Here is a 12,841-nt window from a genome sequence, read left to right as displayed (position 1 = left end):
ACAAAGTATTTTGTTTTAATTAAACCATTTCACTTTGTTAATTGATTGTATTTTTCTTTTTTATTTACTACTTGATTGTGTATTGATTGATCAAATATTTGATTGAAATAATTTTCTTTGTTAATTTCTTATGCTATATTTGAGTTTGATTTTCTTCATATTTTTTTGGTAGAGTAGTTGATTTACTAAGGGGTAATTAAGTAAATTTATTGGGGAACAACATAGCTCCCCTTTTCCTTATAGAATACTAGAATTTGTTTGCACGCTATGCGTGCGAGTTATATTAATGTTTTTTTCTCAATTAGTTATTCATCAGTGTCACAATTTTTTATGATTCGAATAGACATTTATAATTATTTTAAATTATTTTAATATGTTTTCTCAAATGAATGTTTTGTTAATTCTTTTAGTTATTTGTTGATCATTATTCAAATATAGTATTGAGATAAAGAAATATAAATTAAAAGAAAGCTTATGCTCAAACAAAGTAAAAACATTTGTATATCAACTTAAGCAGAAGATATCTCATTTATATAAATTAAAACATAATAAAGTGGAAGAGTTTGATTTACATAATATAGATTACTGAATGATAGAAAACATCTAGGTTTTTAAATATTATCAATATAATTATTAATATGAAATTCAGGTTTTTTATTTTTTCTTCTAATTTTGCCAATCAAGTTTTATTGTCAATTAAATTTTTTATCAGAGTTTTGAACACATATGTAAGAAGAGGAAAACATTCTCCTTAATTTAATATTTAATTCAAATTAAATTCCATTGTTAACTTGTTTAATATATATGGCAAGTATGAAAAAGAAAAGATTATTAGTATATACGGTTTTTTCACCAAATGCCCCTGAGTTTTCACGAAATTCACCGGGTACCCTCGTACTTTTGAAAATATACCTGGTATCCCTCAGTTTCAACAAAATACACCCAAATGCCTTTTATGACTAATGGCGATTAACTCTGTTAGGGTTAGGGTTATGGGTAGGGTTAGGATTAGGATTAGGGTTAAGGATAGGATTAGGATTAGGGTTAGTGGTTAATTAGGGTTGAAAAAATAAAAGAAGGGTTAATGACTAACGGCGATTAATTTGGGTGTATTTTGTTGAAACTAAGGGGCACCAGGTGTATTTTCAAAAGTGCGAGGGTACCCGGTGAATTTCGTGAAAATTCGGGAGTATTTGGTGAAAAAACCGCAATATATATAACCATTTAAATTCATTAAGGGTACATCAGACTTTTTTGCAAGGGGACACCATCTTCCTCTCCCCTTCATTTATATATATATAGGGGTAATATCACATGAGAATGCTCCTTATATGATAAATGAGAATGAATCTCAACCACACGATTGGATTAGAGTTACAACACTTTTTCATTAGAGTTATACCCCCTAAAAAATTTTGAGTCGAAAAAAATAATTTTTTTTTTGGAGTTACATCACTTATTTATAAGAGTTATATCGCGTGAAATTCATTCTCATTTTTCATGTAAATATGCATTCTCATATGAACCCACTTCTATATATATAGAGAGAAGTATATATATATATATATATATATATAATATATATATATATAATATATATATTATATATATATATATATATATATAGGTTTGGGTTCTAATGAGAACCCTCTTATGGTGAGAACCGTGAGAACCACCCTTATGGTGAGAACAGTGAGAACCACTCATTTTTCCTCATTTTATGAATATTTTGATTATTTCATAATATTTTTGCTCATTTTTTGTTTCACTTATTGTATGGTTTTGCTCATTGAACAATTTTATGCTCATTTATCAACATTTTTGCTCATTTTACTTTCTTTCTCATTGAACTTTTTTATGCTCATTTTACGTTTTTCTTCTTTTACATTTTTGTTCATTTTACGTTTTTGATAAATTAATGTTTTCTGCTCATTTTATGTTTATACTCATTTGTTACTTTTTTTGTGCTCATTTTAGGAAGTTTTTGCTCATTTTAAGTGGTTCTCATGGTTCTCACCATGAGAGGATTCTCATTAGAACCCAACCATATATATATATATATATATATATTCCTCTTTCTATTGGAAAAGAGAACATACAAACTAACAATTTCAGTTCTCTTAGTAATATGTAAGTTCCCTTTATTGATTTATTTTTCCTGTTTCGGTTATTAAATGGTTTGTCTGTGATGATTGATGATGACTGATAATCCTTTGAGTTGGACCAACCAATTTAGAATTACTTAGTGTAGTGTGAAACATACCCGTATTGCAAAACAAATTTGAGTTGAATAACGAGTTCAAGAAATTAATCGAAGGACTTTTGTAACTGAAAGACTCGAGTCTGTCAATTTTTGTTATTGCCTCAAGTTATCACTCTTAAGTGTAATGCATATTAAAATTATATGGGGCTGACTAAGTTTCATATCGGTACTCATAGATTGATAAGAATCCTCATAATCAATACCTAGGTAGCACGGATACGGATACGGGAACGGAAATGGGTACGGAAACGGGAACGGAAATGGGTACGGAAACGGGGACGGAAAACGGCAAAATCAAAATTTCCGAAAACGGGTACGGCTTGGATTCGGAAAAAAAAAATTAAATTTATAAATTAATATTTATATATAAGTCATTACCATAAATAAAATAGAACTTTTCCTTTTTGAGATGGATGAACAATTTAACTAATGTTGAAGCAAATTTTAAAAAATAAAAAAACACATTATAGATAGTTCTTGTAACAACCCATTTCCCGAGCTGCTAGCTAATCAAACTTAAGATTCACTAATCACAATCAATGCTTAATAAGCCTCGAATTGAATATTTATTCGCAGCGGAAACATAACCTATAAAACGATCCTGGACCTGTGGGTTATTGGCCCACAAAACAAAATTCTTTATATAAGACTTCAATTACACCAATAACTCCACTATAATTCCCAAAAGTTATATACAAAGGAACAATGAATAACTGTTCTCAATACACATCTAAAACAAACTCAATCCATAAGCTACGACGACAACTTGATCTTGCTTCACTTCCAATTCCGAGCTCACAACACCAAACCTGCAACAAAGTTTGACTCTGCCACCCACCAAGTGACAGGCCACGCAAAAATGACAACACTATCAGCAAAGCTGAGTACACACTGTATAATAGAAAATAAAAATTTAGGTGTATTTTGAAAACTACCACTTAGTTATAATAACAAATAATCACATTCAACTCAGTTACTATAGTTTCACAAAATCAACTCGTTTGGCATGAATGCGAAGGGAGAGGGGTACCACGCAGTACCAACTGTCTCCAAACGGTTGAGGGTCGTCACCCCACCTTTTATTGTTCTGCTTGCAAGAATTAACTGGACATGTCCTATAACGCCAGGAATTCGACATTCCTGGAAGGCAACAGTTAGGGACTCTACCCGCCCTAACTCAGGTGCATGTTCATGCCTCACTTTTATATTTATAATATAAGATATTTGATGATTCGTACTTTAATCTTCAATACTCATAACATAACACAATATTCGACCTTATCTGGTTTTAACTCATATCTGAATCATTTCCTCATTATCATACCAAATCATATTTTAAGAAACAAGTATTTTCGAACAATCCAATAATTGAACAAAAGGATACTTTTATAACAATCCAATACCAATTCACAACTAACTCATAGAAATGCATCTATAATCATGGCCATTACTATAAACGATATATGATATCTAAAATTCAATATAACGCACACAGGAGCATTTAAATATATTTTGCTGAACATAAAAGTTACCTCAACTCAATAACAATTATACGAAACCTCTAAGCATCATAACTTGATTTCTCATATCATCTCGAATTATATACGTCTACATAGCCATCCTCCAATAACCACCTCACAATAACATTAATAATCAATAACCAAACTTAGAATGATCTAAACTAGAAAACATAATCATAACTAATTCCCAATTCACAAATTATCAACCTTTAACATTATAATTTCCCGAATTTTGAATTAATAACTATAACTTCGATGATATTAGCTACATCGACTAGCATCCCAATTCATAATCATAATTCTAAATTATATAATTAAACCAACTAAACATAATTCACAACCTTACCTAAATCAAGAACATAATTTGGCTACCAACAAAAATAATAATGAGAATATAAAGCTAACTCGACACATAAATAAACCTCAATAAACTAATTCCTATCTTGCACTCAAATCCTTAATCAACCGAATAACAATTTCAACAATACAATCTCCTCCATAATTTCAAATGATACTCCATTCCAAAATCATCCTCCAATAATCACCTCATAATAATAACAGTAATCAACAACCAATCTTAACTATTCTACTTAACTTCTTCTAACGCAACCACTATGCTAATCGAACTAAATCCCGCAAATAGAAATTAATGAAGTCAATCCCATAACTCATAACTTGACTTCATACATATCAACTCCAACTACAATAATTCTAACCGACTCCCAATTCTAAGATTATGACTTCCCTCGCATCATCAACAACGACTATCCAATAAGAACGATACAATAACAGCAGCACAAATAGTAGTTACAAACTCCCCAAGAAACTACGCAGCAACAAGAAGAACTGAATAATATCACAAACAACATCAACCACCACAACGACAACCACCACAACAACGCATCACCACCACCAATAACCCTAAACAACAACAACGTTACAACAACGACAACAACATAATAACAACAGCACCAACAACAATAATACCACCTCCACCACCAACAATAACACCAACATCAACAACACAACATTAAGCACAACAACAGAATAACAACAACAACAATACAACAGCACAACCAACAAAAACCACCACAACCGCAACCACCATAACAATAGTATAACTACCACCAACAGGAACAACAACACCGACCAACAACCACAAATCATTATCAACAACAGCGCATCATCACCACCACTACAACGACACAACAACCAACACAACTACAACAACAATAACAATAGCGCAACAACAACCACAAAGAACTTCACAACTCCACCACATCAACAACAAAAAACAATGACAACAGCAACAACGAACAAATAATAACAACAAACCGTAGCAACAACAACAAAAAATAACTTGGGGCTTGGATCACTAATTCTATAATTATCTGAAATTTAAAGAAAAAAGGCAAGAGGTGTGTACCTCTGCTCTACTTGAGCAAGGACGAAACAAAGCACAGAAGGGGAGCTGGGCTCCGGCGGTTCGTCGCGACAAAGGACAACAGCAACACCGCAGCGGCGACAACGACACTTCGCTCGCGGTAGGAAATAGAGAAGGGGGAAGCATCACGAGATCTCCGGCAACCTCAGAAAACGCCGGCGAGGTGCGATGCAGGTGAGCGAGAGAAACCAAAGGTTCACGGGGAGGAGAGAGAGAGAAATAGGGCTGCAACAAACAACGGTAGTGTGGTGGCTTGCGAGCAGCACCACACGCACAGCAAGAACACCGGCGAGGCAATCGGATTCCGACGAGATCGAAAGCAGGGGACGAAAGAGAGGAATTTGAGGATTTGGGGTAACTCACGGGAAGAGATAGAGAATGAGGGATAGGTTTGGGGTCTCATTTGAGTTTTATTTGCTAAGTGGACCGACATAAGGAGTGTTGGGGTTTTTGGGTTTATCCAACCGACCAAGGAAAATGGGGAGGTAAATTGGTTTTGGTATTTTGTACAATAACCGACAAAGGGTTTTGGGTTTCGGTTTCTATTTTGGGCAAATACAACTCAACTAGTTGCACATAGAACTCAAATAACTTTTGTAATAATAGTAACCTCGTAAAATGAAACAAATAAATAGACTATATACACGACAAATAGAAATCATATTCCACAACTCAAATAAAATAAGAATTTTCGAAACATAATCAACTTAATAAATATATTTAACGTTTAAATAAAGGTTCTTAAAAACAGGGCTATTACAGTTCTATACTTCTATAGTTAAAATTGAGCTCAAATATTTTATATAAGTAATAAAAGAAATTAAAAAAAAGGAAGAAAGAGTAGATGAATGGATGATAACTAGGATATTAAACACAGCTGTAGTTAATGACTTGTCACTTGATGTGTGTCCCTTCTTCTCCTACTCTCTCATATAATGTATTTAAAAATTATAATATTATACAACTGTACAAGCAGTGTACATCAGTCAATCACCTGCAAAGAAAGAAAAAGTAAAACAAAGTTGTCAATAATGTAGACATTTTGGAAGAACAAAAAATTAAAATGAACAGGAAGTTCAAATTCAAGTGAGGAGAAGGAGAGAAAGAAAAAAAACAGAAAAAAACAAATAAAAAACAAAACTTAAATCTAATTCAGAAGAGGGAGAGAGAGGGAGATACTCACTTGGCTCGAAGGAGAGACGTCGACCCGCCATCAATAAAGCTGCCGAAGAAACGCCGAGCTATCGGAGAGACCTGTCAGGGTAGAGACTAGAGACAGATGAGTTTGAAGAGTTCGAACTCTTCTCAGTTGAGGAGATCCAAGATATGCTTTTTAATTTCCCCTTTATATTTCACTGGGTACGCTTCTCTCTCTTGAAGAACGTCCCCAACCCGTACCCAAGTTCATGCCCACCGTACCCAATTCAAACCGGCGTACCCACCTATCCAGATACGGTTTGGGTACGGATCCTAGGCGAATTCGTCCCGTACCCGTACCGTCCCCGTATCGGGTACGGGAGTCGGTGCCAGGAGGCGTACCCGTGCTTCATAGATCAATACATTTATTAAAGAACCGTTGACTTTCTCATAACGATTTCATCAGGATACCTTAATGGTACTCCTCCTTGGGCCATTCTCATATGGGCTTGTGCTTGATCTAATTATTATTTAAATGCGCCTATGGCCTAAAGATAAGTATTGAAAGAGGATAGAATTGTATCCCCCAATAGGAGCAGAGTCCCTTTCTAACAAGGACTTTTATCGGCTCCTATAAATACCCTGTTGATCTGTGTCATAAGGTACGTTCACAATTATCATTATACTCCACTTGAGAGCTTCCGGTTTACCCATTTCTGACTTAAGCATCGGAGGGACGTTCCTCGGATCAACCCTTGAGGTTAGTTTACTTGCTCTATTTTGCTAGACATCAAACCGGCTTATATACGAAGAGGATACCGGTTCATACCCTACCATTTATTCCATACCGGAACAATTGGCGCTAGAAGGAGGGGTGAACTATACCTTTGAGTCTTAAGCCATAATTTTACCAGCGTAACCACTCTCATGGATCCTAATCGAAATTTTGGGATGCCGGAAACTGATGAGAACAATGTCCCACTAGGGAAAGCATGCATCACCAGATTTTGCAAGTCCACAACCGGTGGTAGGATCGTCTAAGCCACCTAATGACAATGGGAAGAAAATCACTAAGACCCCTCAGCCGGGTATCTTTGAGGCGTTTCAACACATATTCACTCCAGAACAACTTAGGAGTGCGGCGGAGGTTTTTCAGGCCATGGCCAGCCAGACACCATCGACCGGTCAAGCGTCCTCTGAGCATACCCCGCAGTCAAGTGAGAAAGATGCGCTCACTAGTGATGGGTTGCCAGGGTAAACAAGGCCGGAATGACCAGGATCAGGTGGCAAACTCCAAGACCCCCACTGAGTAGGTGGAAGGAGAGAACGAAGAAGAGGCTTAAGAGACCGAGATCCAACAGTCAACCCAGCCCATAAGGGAAAGGGAAAGCGAATACTGGCGAAGAGCACCGATATCTCTGAGATACTCTCCCTTCTCTACTGCCATCCTCCAGAAGCCCATGGAGAAGATCAAAATGCCGACATGCAAGTATGACGGGAAGAGAGACTCCGAGGATCACATCTCAGCATACGAAGGCCATATGCTACTATACACTGATACTGACTCGGTATGGTGTAAGGTGTTTCCCTCTAAGTTGACTGGGCTTGATCAGACATGGTTCAAGAGCATAACACCAGCAATTGTCTTCGTTTTGCGTCAGCTTACTTCCATGTTCGTTACGCACTTTGTTAGTAACAAACGCACGACGAGCTTATGTCTATCAAGCAAGGGGGCTCAGAGAGCTTGAGAGACTATGTGGGGCGCTTCATTGCAGAGGCCGTCACCATTCGTAGTCTGCAGCAGGAGGTAGCGGTCTTAGCCTTGATGACCGGTTTGAAAGAAGGGAATGCTTTCAGAAGCTACCTGGGTCGCAAAAAGCTGACAAGCCTGACAAAAGTCTTGGGGAAGGCAAATGACTTCATCCGAGGAGAAGAGTTTGACAAGGCGACAGCTGCCAAAAGGCCGGAAGGAGATGTAAAGGAGAAGGAGAAAGACAAGTTCCGGAAGGACAAGAAGCCGGACAATTCCGACAAGAGGGAGGAAAATAATTCAGTAAAGAAGGGTCAGGAAGGGTGATCTGACCGTTACCGCAATTACACCCCTCTGACAATGTCCTGGACAAAGATCTACGAGCTCCACAAGAAAGACGATAAGTGGCAACAACCTCAAACGATGTACTATAAGGACCGGGATAAATCGAAGTGGTGCGAGTTCCATAGGGATTACGATCATGTAACGGATGACTGTAAAGACCTGAAAGACGGGATAAAAGACTTGGTGAGAAGGGGCTACTTCACTCAGTACGAAGCGAGAGTTGATCCAAAATCCCCGTCAAGAGAAGATGAAAACGACAATAGGAAGTATGTGAAAGATCGGATTACCGAAATCCATGCCACCTCAGGAGGACCGATGCATGGGGGAAGCATACATAGTGCCAAAGCTAGCCTAGAGGAGGTTAGACACCAAGTCAATTATCATAACACCGGACAGTGGCCGACACCCCCAAGCATGCCGTCCGTGGCCTTCACGTAAGAGGGTGCTAAGGGAATCATCTACCCCCACGATGACCCCTTGGTAGTATCTCTGCAAATTTCAACAGCAATGGTCCATCGCATCCTGGTAGATGGCGGCAATTCTGCTTTCATCCTATGTAAAGACACATTCGAAAAGATGGGCCACGAAGTGTCATGTCTAAAGCCTGTCTCGTACCCCGTGATCGAATTTACAGGGGAAGCTGTCATCCCAAAAAGAACCATCAAGCTACCCGTCAAGATCGGTGAGGGATTCCAGTCCAGGGATATGATGGGAAAATTCCTCGTCGTCGACGTACTAACTGCTTATAACGCCATCATTGGGCGACCTATGATCCACGATGCGCAGGCAGCAGTGTTCGCCTATCATTTGACGATGATTTACACGTCAAACTATGGGAAGCTGGAGAAAATCAAGGGGAATAAGGAGTCAGCCATGGCTTGTTACCTGACGTCTCTCAAGAATTCCGATCACAAGCGGCTGGCAGAGACACCGCCCTCAGAAAAGAAAAGGCGCCAGACAGAGAATAAGGCTAAACGAGATCTGCCAATGGGAAACTTTGAGGGAAGGCCAACAAACCTGCTGAGACCTAGCCCGAAAGGCAAGACATAAGAGATGAGCCTAGAGCTAGACAAGTCGGAAAGAACGGTGAAGATTGGGGTAAACTTGGCAGTTGACATCAAGATTAACTTGATAAGCCTCCTGCGAGATCATGCTAACGTCTTTGCCTTCTCCACAGACGAGATGTCAGGAATTGACCCAGCATTTATGGTCCACGGTTGAACGTCAATGAGGACGTAAGACCGGTAAAACAGAAAAAGAAGAACTTCTCCTCAGAAAAAATGCAGCCATCAAAGAAGAGGTCGATAAACTGCTAGCGGCAGATTTCATCGAACCCTGTGACTATCCGGAGTGGTTAGCTAATGTGGTAATGGTCAAGAAAGCCAATGGGTCATGGCGGATGTGTGTAGACTTCACTGACCTCAACAAGGCTTGTTCCAGGGACTGTTACCCATTACCCAGGATTGACCAACTAGTATATGCCACTAGCGGCCACGCTTTGCTAAGCTTCATGGATGCCTTCTTTGGGTATCATCAAATCAGCCTGCTAAAGTCTGACAGAAGCAAAGCGGCTTTCATCACCGACGCAGGGGTGTATGCTTTCAAGACCATGCCATTCAGTCTCAAGAATGCCGGCGCTACCTATCAGAAGCTATTTTTGAGAACCAAAAAGGCCGTAATGTGGAGGTATATGTGGACGATAGCATCGTGAAGAGCCTCACGGAGGAGACCCACGTCATTGGTCTCCAGGAAACCTTTGCAACCCTCCACAAACACCAAATGAAGTTGAATCCTAAAAAGTGCATGTTTGGGGTTAGGTCCGGCAAATTTCTGGGCTTTATGGTGAGCGAGAGGGGGATAGACGCCAACCCAGACAAAATCAAGGCCATCAGCGAGTTCCCAGAGCCTACGAGCATCCGGGAAATTCAGAAGCTGACAGGGAGGATGGCACCCCTGACCAGGTCTGTCTCCAAGTATGACGAGAAAGCCCTACCATTCTTCAAAGTCCTCAAGGGTAACAAGAAGTTCGAATGGGGGGATGAGCAAAGGCAGGCCTTCGAGAAAGTCAAGGAGCACTTCAAGAGGCCGGAATTAGGAGATAAGCTACAGCTATACGTCTCGGTATCTGAGAAGATGGTAGCCGCGGTGCTACCGGTAGAGAAGCAGGGGTACAAAGCCCCATATATTTCATAAGCCATGTCCTAGCCGGAGCAGAGCAAAGGTATGAACTGCTGGAGAAGATGGCATACGCCTTACTCATCGTGGCAAGAAAACTGAGGCCATACTTCGACTCTCTCACCATTTAGGTCCTTACCAACCAGGCCTTGGAGAAGGCTCTCTAAAAGCTTGATACGACCGGCAGATTGCTCAAGTAGGCCATAGAGCTGTTAGAATTTGACATTGAATACCGGCCTCGCACGGCCATTAAGGCTTAACCATTGACAAACTTTAGTGTCGAAACAACATATGCAGACGCATCTGAACATACCGGCATCTGGCAAATAGCAGTTGACGGCTCCGCCGCACAATCAAGAGCAGGGGCTGGCGTAGTAATGACGTCCCCAGAAGGGGAAATTTTGTAGTATGCCGTCCGTTTTGGCTTCAAGGCTTCCAATAACGAGGCAGAATACGAGGCAGCCCTGGCTGGAATAAGCTTGAGCATAGCAACAGGGGAAAAAAGATTATGATTATAACCGACTCCCAGCTGGTATCAAGTCAGATAGAGGGCACATATGAAGCTCGAGAGAAGCCGTCATGCAAAAATACCTGAGTAAGGTAAAAGAGCATGACGGCAGGACTGCAAAGCTTCGAAGTAAAGCTAGTGCCAAGGACAGAGAACATGGCGGCCGACGCCCTTTCCAAGTTGGCTAACTCAAGCATAAGGGACATAAAGAAGAGCGTCATGGTTGAGATACTGTCAGACAGGAATGTTGACACTTCCCCACATATCAGTCAACATTGTCAGTTAGGGCACAAAATGGTACGATGATATACTAGCCTTCAAGCTGCATGACTCTACCAGAAGATAAGTTGGCGACTAAGAAACTCCAAAGGGACTCACCATGGCGCTGCATCTTCTAACGTCAGCTGTACAAGAAGGGTTTCTGACTGCCACTCCTAAGGTGCGTAACGGCCCACGAGGCCACGAAAGTCATTGAAGAAATACACGAGGGAGAGTGTGGAAACCATATCGGCGGAAAAACGTTGGCATTGAAGGCATTTCGAGAAGGATTATACTGCCTACCATGCTGGCAGATGCATAAGCCTACGTTAAAAATTGCGACAAGTGCCAAAGGTTTTCCCCAGTGATCAATCAGCCGACAAATGATTCGCAGACAATCCTTAACCCAATCCCTTTTACTTAGTGGGAGATGGATATTATAGGGCCATTCACGCCGGTATCAGGGGGAGGAAGTTCCTGATTGTGGGTATTGATTACTTCACAAAATGGATTGAGGCAGAATCGACCACAAAGATAACGGGCAACCAAGTGAAGAAGTTCATCTGGCAGAACATCATCACCAGGTTCGGGATCCCTATGGGAATTGTCATGGATCATGGCGTCCAGTTTGATTGTGGCCCTATCAAAAGCTTCCCGAGTCCCTACGACATCAAGTTCGCATACTCGTCGGTATGCCATCCTAAGAGTAACGGCCAAGCAGAGCTAGCCAACAAAGAAATCCTGAATGACCTGAAGAAGAAGTTGGACGACCTCAAAGGCGCATGGGCCGACATGGTTCCAACAGTGTTGTGGTTAAATAGGACCAGTGAAAAAGAGGCTACCGCTAAAACGCCCTTCAGACTGCCGTTCGGGGCAGAAGCTGTGTTACCGTCGAAGTAGGTTTGCCCAACTGGCGGATCCTATACTATGTCCCACAGCTGAACAACAAGTTGCACAAGAAAGATTTGGACCTCCTGCTAGAGATTAGACTCGCTATAGAGCTAAAGTCGGTAACATATAAAGATCGAATCAGCATGTTCTATAACAAGCGAGTGCGAAGCCGACCAATAAAGGTAGGAGACCTGGTACTTAGGCGTAGAGCGGCTACCGGAAAGACACATGCAGATGGAAAGCTCACAACTGATCGGGAAGGACCCTACCTAGTAAAGGAAGAGATCGTCCTGAGAGCATATCGGTTAGAGGACATGTCAGGCAAGCTGTTGAAAAACAACTGGAACACCAGCGTCTTAAAAAAATACTATGTCTAAGTAGTTCTAGATATAGACCAGTTAACAATAAGGTATTGTTGCCAACAAAAATTACTGTTTTAGCGATGGGCATTGTAGCCAATAGTTGCATTTTTTGACTACAGGTATAAGTAATAAATCTGGATAAGCCGGGAAAAACCGTTTTATTTAATAAAATGAACATCTTCTATAAT

General features: G+C 40.1%; 2 protein-coding genes across 2 annotated transcripts; both read left to right on the top strand.

Moving 5' to 3' along the window:
* Positions 1 to 8,966: 8,966 nt before the first annotated feature.
* Positions 8,967 to 9,509, top strand: LOC125493256 (uncharacterized). The gene has a single exon (XM_048636423.1). It carries the CDS (start codon positions 8,967 to 8,969, stop codon positions 9,507 to 9,509), a length of 543 nt encoding a protein of 180 aa, XP_048492380.1.
* A 1,789-nt stretch (positions 9,510 to 11,298) lies between these two features.
* On the top strand, positions 11,299 to 12,300 carry LOC130590173 (uncharacterized). The gene is made up of 2 exons (XM_057392196.1): positions 11,299 to 11,419; positions 11,825 to 12,300. The coding sequence occupies exons 1-2, from the start codon at positions 11,299 to 11,301 to the stop codon at positions 12,298 to 12,300; spliced, it is 597 nt and encodes a 198-aa protein (XP_057248179.1).
* The last annotated feature ends 541 nt before the right edge of the window (positions 12,301 to 12,841 follow it).

This window comes from Beta vulgaris, chromosome 9 (genome assembly GCF_026745355.1).
Source record: "Beta vulgaris subsp. vulgaris cultivar EL10 chromosome 9, EL10.2, whole genome shotgun sequence".
In the NCBI taxonomy this organism is placed as follows: domain Eukaryota; kingdom Viridiplantae; phylum Streptophyta; class Magnoliopsida; order Caryophyllales; family Amaranthaceae; genus Beta; species Beta vulgaris.
This window is presented reverse-complemented; position numbering and strand designations above follow the sequence as displayed.

Coding starts and splice junctions, on each gene's coding strand:
- LOC125493256 (XM_048636423.1), top strand. CDS start 8,967: ATGGTCCATCGCATCCTGGTAGATGGCGGCAATTCTGCTTTCATCCTA.
- LOC130590173 (XM_057392196.1), top strand. CDS start 11,299: ATGGCGGCCGACGCCCTTTCCAAGTTGGCTAACTCAAGCATAAGGGAC. Junction 11,420..11,824: donor CCCACATATCAGTCAACATT/GTCAGTTAGGGC, acceptor CCTTTTACTTAG/TGGGAGATGGATATTATAGG.